The 8,281-nt window shown below is 35.7% G+C and overlaps 1 protein-coding gene across 1 annotated transcript in view; it reads right to left on the bottom strand.

Annotated features, from left to right (window-relative positions):
• Window positions 1-3,558: 3,558 nt before the first annotated feature.
• Window positions 3,559-8,281, bottom strand: part of ASAH2 (N-acylsphingosine amidohydrolase 2) — a 63,058-nt gene continuing 58,335 nt past the window's right edge. Inside the window, exons 20-21 of the mRNA XM_081074176.1 lie at window positions 5,855-5,943; window positions 3,559-3,888 (exon numbers count right to left, since the gene is read on the bottom strand). Coding sequence (XP_080930302.1) covers window positions 3,699-3,888; window positions 5,855-5,943 — 279 coding nt within the window. The 3' untranslated portion in view covers window positions 3,559-3,698. The remainder of the gene's footprint in view (window positions 3,889-5,854; window positions 5,944-8,281) is intronic.

Here is an 8,281-nt window from a genome sequence, read left to right as displayed (position 1 = left end):
GTTGCATGATTCCCCATGTCCCCATCTCCTAATCATACAAGCATGTTTTGAATGGGAGCCTCTGTCAGGTTGAGTCCCTGAGTGACAAGATATACAGCAGACCTCCCAGCTGGCCCCAATGAACATGTGGTGGGATCAAGAAAGAAATCTCTAATGTTGCCGTACAACAAAATTATTTTGGCTGACACTTATAAAGCAGCTGCTTCCACCATCTCTTCTTTCTTGCTATCAGAACTTGTCTCCCTCTCTAGAGGCAGAAAATGCCAAATATTCTCTTTCTCAGCCTCCCCTGAGGCTATGTGACACAATTCTGGACAAGAAAATATAAGGGAAATTCTACTTGTGTTTCTACTAAATATTTTCTACATTGCAAAAATAGAGTCTGAGGAAAAACCCCCTTCTTCCTTTTTGCTACTACATGCAATTGTGTAAAGACATGAGATAGCCATCTTTCAACTGGGGGGACAAGACTAAGAATTAAAGTCAATATGTTAAGAAAAAAGCCAGTGCCATCGAGTGATTACACCAAACTTGAATGTGTCACCTCAAAATTTATTGTTGTGGGAGATTGTAAATGCTTTTAGTGTTTAGACCCCTGTTGATCAGGAATATTTTGTTACCTACAGCTGAATGCATTCTAACTAATTGTGTGGGGAATATGCAAATTTCTCTCTCTGGCAGCCAATACAACAGGAAATTCTAAAAGCCATTATAAACCACAAGGTCAGATTGGGATACCGAGAAACCAAAAACCTTATTTGGAAGAACTAAAGACATGAAAGGATCATCTAATGCTGAAATCTATTGGCTAAAGATGAAATTCATATGCTAATATTAGGAAAGGACCTGTACTTGCTTAGGTTGGAGGAGAAGTATTAAGAGGGTAAATGGGGAAAAGATATTCACAAGTGTATTCATTCTTGGCCTCTTTGCTCAGAATTAGCTCATAAAACAATTTTATAATTAACTACTTGCCTAGGAAACGCTCAGTTGCCTTAGTAGTAAAACGTGTCAACCATATGAATTTTGCCAGCAGTAGGTCTTTGGAGAGCAGGAAGGAACTGATGCAGCCGTTTCCTTGTGTTTGGGTGGTTACTTACAAAGGACATTTATATCGCTTTCCGACCTGATTTACATGGAATCCGTCACCATTTGTTCCACCTCTTACAAAGAAAAAAGAAAGTGCTCATTTGTCTACATCACCTCTCATTAGAAAATACTTTCCCGTGTAATTATTAATTTATTATTAAACATTCTATTGGATATTGACAGTTTACATAATATCATTGAAAAATATAGAGGGACCATTCAGCACTTTTTGAAGAAGTCACAGTACCCTTAAAACTAGAGTAGACAGAGTACAACAAATAAAATAACATTTTGACATGAGAAACAAAATTTTGTCCCAAAAACTTCTCCCACCAACCCAACCCCCTTTTTCCCACATTCTCCACCACCAATTTCAGGAGTTTTCTTCACACGGTTTGGCTCTAATAAGCCACTCGAAGCAGTAGCCACAGACACAGATTGAATCTATGTATTAACAGATCACATCAGCTTCTTCATCGTGTTCACTTATGCTTTAGTGAATCACCATGGTATCTATAATGCAGGGATCTGGTCTTATTTTTACATATTTTTACATATAAGCTGCAGAAATGGAGCTGCAGAAATGGAAACCTGTTAGTGAGAAAACAGGTTTCCGTGGGTTCTTTGGAGCCAAGAGTACTGATAGACAGAGGGCTGGGTGCAGAAGGATCATGAGCAGGCAATACACTGGCTGCCTTGGCACAGATGCAAGTAACCAATAGGGAATCACCGGATGATTGAGGAAAGCTTCAACAGGAGATATGGAGGTGGAAGAAAATGATTTGAAAACTTTTCTGAGCCACAAGAAATATTTTTTAAAACCACATCGAGAGTTCAACTTTAACTCATCTGTCTGGTCAGCTACTTTCAGAATTACCTGCTCTTTGAGGCCTCTGAACTTTTTCACCAAATACTGTGAGATCATTAGGAAAAAAGATCTCTATGCCTTTTCAAATCCTGATTAGCTAATTTCCCAACTGTTAATTTCCATAGACACAGCCTCTAGAGATTCATCAAAAATTATTCCAGGTTCATTCTAATGCAATATAATATGTCTAAGTCTTACATAAATGGATGTTAGCATTATCATTATTAATATCATTACTATTTTCAAACTTTGGAGTTTGTTTTTGAAATAAAGGTTGATTTTTCCTAACATGCTAAATCTTTTATACACATACAAAAGTATGACTTGGTTTTTGGATATTTATTTTGCAGCCTGAGACTCCTAGTTAATTTGGATAACTTTAAATGCAATTAGTAACAACCTTCAGGCAATCAATTATCAGACTGTCATATCTCATTCTTTGGGGCATTAGGCCGAGTATTTCAAAATGTCCCCAAATAACTTTCAAACAGCTTTTTCCAAATTGTCTGGAGCTTCTTTCCCCCAAAATTAGAGTACCCAACACAGATAATACAACATGTGACTTGAAGATTACAGATTTTTAAATGCCTCTCCAGAATTTACATATCAAAGTGATTAATTCCTCCATCAAAATAGTCACCTTTAACACTTACACATTTATCCAAAATGTAATCTCACCAACTCCTCTCACTAGTTGTCCTTGTACAGGCCTTATACAATGCTGGGTACAAGAGTAAGTCTTAATAAATATTTTATGATTGGATGGGTCCATGAGTAAGTGAGTGAGTTAGTGAGTGAGTGATAAAAAAAACAAATAAATGAATTTATAGCCTCCCCTTTAAGGACTCCCTTCTAAGCCAGTAACTTTCATTTTCTTATCCACATTAATGGCAAAGCTTCATGGTTTGGGGGTGAATTTCATTAGTGGAAATAGTCAAAAATCACTTAGAACAAGTTTGATGAATAAGAGACACAATTTAGGGGGATAAGGGCACTTAAGGAAACACAAAGCATGATCAAAATATTACAAATCTGACTTCCTATAACTCGGCTCTGAAGGCAATTCCAGAAATGATTTGAGCATCAACAACAAATCTGGATTAGCCATATCAACTCCAGAGTAACTGCTCTGAAAGGCCGTGCTCAATATAGAAAAACTGGTATGCTAGTTTTCATGCTACTTTTCTCTATATTTACATTTATATCAATATACTTATGGTCAATGTTCATATAGTGTATTAAAATGTAACTGGGGGAAATATCCTGTAGCCTCATGCTAATCTTAAATCCATAAAACTTCATTTTCCTACTTACAAAATAAAGGATCAAACTAGATGATCTGTTTAAACTTTTTCAGTGCTATCATTCAACAATTCTATAAATAAATAGTTCAACCTTTGTTCACACATCTTAAACCACTCTTACTAAAATTTCAGAGGTTTCATATTAGGGAACTGTCCCTTTAAACAGCCATAAGGTCCCGAGGGAAATCATGCTGTAGACCATGAGGTACAAAACTACTAGAGCAAGGTAAATGGGACACACACACATCACACATACACACACACACACACACACACACACACACACACACACACACGTCTGTCCTGTTAGAAGTAAACTATTTGCCCCCAAACTGGGACATTTATAGATGTCATTATGATAGTTTACATTCATGTGAAATCAGTTATAGAAATTATACAGAGCAAAGCTGCTCTTTAAATGGTTTTTCAACTTTTTACTAAGTCGTTACAACTTCAAAAGTGGAGGAAGTGCTTTCAAATGGAAGTATGACAGCAGGCTTGAGGAAGTCCTGCTTCCGATTGTGTCCAAAGTATCTTATTCTGTAGATTCCAGGCTGGGCCGTATCTGGAATATGCCATTCTATCGTTGCATTGCTACGACCCAGGAATCCCTTGTGCCAATTGAAACTGTTGGTAGGAAACAAACAAACAAACCCAATTTTACTCTTTAAAATGTGTGATTAGAAAAAAATGTATTACTCATTAAATGAATATTCAGGGGGCACCAACCATGAGCAAGGCACTAAGTCTAGCTATTGAGAGTATAACAATGAACAAAACAGAGATAAATACTTTCTAGAAGAGAAACTTTAATGAACAATCATTTGTAGAAATACCTTTACTCGTTCTACCTTTCAAACTACCTAAACTATATCCATCACAGGAAGTTTTACCTCATATTCAAAACACAGATGTCTCCTGCTTTAGAATTTCTATAGCATCCTTTTAGCCCTTGTCTTTCTCTTCTTCAACTGACACGTCTTTTTGCAACGACATTTGTTTATTAAAAATATACATTTAATGAACATATGTGCCAGAGTCTATTCTAGAAGTACTGAGGATACAGTAGTGAGCAAGATAAACATGATCCAAAAATTCATGGAGCAAGAAAGACATGAGACAAAGTTTCTATGTTTCTCAATGATAGAAGAAAGGCAATGAGCAAGGAAACCACAAATAATTTTAAAAGTGGTAAGTGAAATGAAGAAAGGAACACAGAGGTATCTCTAAGGAGATGTCATTTAAACTGAACCCACAATAGCTAGAGGAAGAACATTCTAAGAAGAGGGAACATAGAATGCAAAGTGTCTGAAGCAAGAACAAACTTGGTACAGCCAAGGAACAGAATGCAGGTCAGTAGAATTAGGACATAATAAAACTGTAGAAGCGTAATTGAGATGATAGAAACAGATGAAGTCAGATCACATTGGTCCTCGTAGACCATGACAGGGGGTTCAGATGCACCTCTAGGTACAATGAGATACAATGAGCTAACTGAGCAATACCCTAAAATATGTAGAAATGGGCACAAAAGGTGTGCTCAACCTTCTATGTTTCTCAGTGATAGGCCCAGTGCTCTCAATAAACAGCTGATGGTTTTGCTGCTGATGAACAGGGCTGAAGTCTATACATACCCTCAGTGCTGACTGCTATTCTGATGTGGGGCTTTTGAAAATAAATCCTTCTTTTTATATTATCTGTATAACCTTATTTTAACAATAAATATGTATTTATGACTTGTTTAAAATTCAGCCATACCCTTTAGAGTCCTAAAGATCACAAGGAAGATTATGCCAATATTTACATATGGTTATCAAATGGGCCACAACATGGTCAAATCTGTATTTTCAGTTAGCCATGTGAATACAACCAACATACAAATAATCATAGGTAATCATGATTAGTTATAGGTAATCTAAATAGAAATAAATTGGCAAAAACTTTGCCCACTTCCATGCCACTGTCTTGTGGTAAAATTTATAAAATTGAGAATAGAAACATTTTCTTATTTTAGACACATTTTCAAATCTTCAAAATATCTATTCAGCTCAATATTTGGTAACAAAGGGCACAGAGATATATGTCTCTCTGAAGAAACTCTATGAGCATATTTCTTTCTTACTTTAGTCAGGAAGACTTAAACACTCAAGCTTCTCATGTGTTAGTAATTCAAATGAAGAATCATTGACCATATATAAACACACAATACATGCATAGACTCGTTATTTTCCCAGAAGGAATGTCAAGCTCTGCAGAGCTATCTGAACACACCTTCAACCAGGCCCCCTTTCAACCAATTTGCAAGAAGGCTAGACAGTTTTAGGGGTAATGTCTGTGATCACACAAAAAACTAAATTAACAGATGTTTATAAGAATGGAGGTCATAACCTCATTAGCACCTAATCTTACAGAAGCACTGTTTTGTAGAAAAATATGAAGTATAATAAATCAACTAAATATGGCCAGCCAGCTCCTTGAGAATTTGATATCATTAATATCATGTATTGAGCCAGTCTTCCCATTTGTCTCCCCTGCATTACTAACCAACTGTTTCCAAGGCTTGAAAGACAAAATATTCAATAGACATGCTCACCGAGTCTCCCAGGAGGCATCATTATGCACTATCTGCCACCTTGTGGAAATGCTCTCATATTTCTCCACGGTGAGGAAAGTCTGATGGGTCTGGAATGCAATTAACAGAACTGATCAGACATCGAAGAGTAACAGAAGGAACCTGTCTGTAAATACTCTTGTTGACTGTATGCTAACCTACCATTGACCTTGTATGAAAATGTATTCGAATTTCATTCAAATTCTTAGGTGGTTCTCAACATTCTATGCAATGTCTTCAGAATGTTAATTTATCCAGTCTATTAAAAACCATAACTTTTTTTTTAGAAAATTGAATGAAGCAGAATTTCAGAGATGATAGCAAATTTTGGAAATTAAAGCAAAGGAGACAAAATAAAACTTGAAATTTAAAAAAGGCATAAGTCAAACCTTTTCATGACATGTTTACTAATCTATAATCTAAGACTTTATCTAGTCACCTCAAGATTTAGGAAAGAAAATGGGAAAGTTTCCTCATCTTTCCATTTGCAGATATATGAATTATTAGTAAATACAGCTTCCCAAGTGAACAAATTGAAAAGCATGCATAAATCTTTCTTGTCCTGGATGCTAAAAGCAATTCCAATATTTCGTCATAATGGATTTCTAGAAAACATAGCATAAGCAAATTTTATTTTCTCATTGGAAAATTGCTATAATAATCTGTTTCAGACTAAGAATTCGGCTTCAAACAAAGCATAGATTTGAATAATATAACAAATTAAAAGACACAGAAGCCATACATCTCCAATTTTCCACAAAATCCTTTAAATTGTGGCCATTGGGGCACAACTTGTCTCTAATTTACCTTTGTCCATCATAACCCCTTACACCTGCCATTTCCAGGTGTTCACATAAACCTTTACTGAATGAATCCCTTATTTACAGCTGGGCTGTAGGAGTATTTCAAATTCTCTTCTAATTACTCAACTGATAGATTATATTCAATAAGGAAGTTTTCATAACGATGGTGACGTATAAAGAGAGCTATTTCTGGCCCTTTAGGGAAGAAAGGAGGCCTTAGATGGGGTAGGAGATAGAGTGGGTACCACTAGTGTATAGGTCTAGAGTACAGATTTGACAACAAGTCTAGGCCACTGCATATGTGAATTATATGACCATTCTTTCCCTACTTCCCAACCTTAACCTTTTTCCAGATACACAATTAGATAATATAAGTTATTAATCTCTCTAGGCCTCAGTAAAATAGGGATAATAAAACAGAACTCATTGGGTAGCAGTGAGGAGTAAATTAGATTCTGTGATAATGTATGTAAAGTACTTAGTTTAGTACCTGCAAATAGTAAGCATTCAATAATAGTGGTGAGGATGTGATGGTTATTACTAATAAAACGTATTGGAAGTTGTTTTATGCCTTGTCCCACAGCATTCTTAGAAATTCATTCTATTGTCACTTTAGTGTTTTAAGCATTTTGTTCTGCTGCTTCTTCATGGCAATAACGATAGTAGTATTTCTCTACCCTAGGGATATCAAATGACAGTTAATCCTGTAATTTTACTGCAACACTTTGATATATTCATAAAAATAATGTTATAAACATGTAAATACTCTGGCACAGGTGACTGCCTAGAGAAATTATTTCAAACAGGTACATGTCAATTATCCAAGTAGTCGAACATTTTTGCCCAATGTCTTTCTGACAATGTCATTATTGCCACAATTGTTTTCACAGCAATAATAATATTCTAATGAACAGAAATGGGAAGGCTCATTTGGGAAAAGTGTTTTGTGTTATAAGTGACAGTGGGCCCTGGGAAGAATGGCTCACTGATAGAGTGAATGCATCCTCAGCCACAGTGAAAAATCTGACCTTGAAATCACTTTTATATACTCACTCTCTTTTTCCTCTATTTTTATGTATTGTTTGAATTTTTAAACTGGACTATATCTAGTTATAGCTTGTGTAATATTCTAAGGGTGTTGCAGAGGAGTAAAATGACTTAATTTTATTAACCAGTATATTACACATATATATACTTTGTCATATATGCATAAACATATATAATAAAACAAAAAAGTATGAAATGATATGTAACAGACTATTTAAAACATTTATGAAAATAGGGATCCTTTCACATTCTACCTTAAGCATTTTGTATATTATCTGTTTTTGCACTGGACATGTACTTCTTCTGTCATTTTTCAAGATTAGTAAGTAAAAATCCTATTAGGGCCAGTAGAAAAGAATAGGGAAATGAATGGTGCAAGATAAAGTAAAGCACATGGATCAGGGTTCCAAGCCAGTAGAGCATCCACCTGAGGACCAATGGTCATTCCCACAGTAAAGGGAGGACATGAGGCAGCAGTGCTAGAGGAAGACAGGAGTCAAAGAGGGAGTAGGAGGGAAACAAAGATATACTTCACTCTAAGACCTTTGATTATTTCACC

This window comes from Rhinolophus hipposideros (assembly GCF_964194185.1).
Source record: "Rhinolophus hipposideros genome assembly, chromosome: 15".
Lineage (NCBI taxonomy): Eukaryota > Metazoa > Chordata > Mammalia > Chiroptera > Rhinolophidae > Rhinolophus > Rhinolophus hipposideros.
The sequence above is the reverse complement of the archived record's forward strand: the minus strand, read 5'-3'. Positions and strand labels throughout refer to the sequence as shown.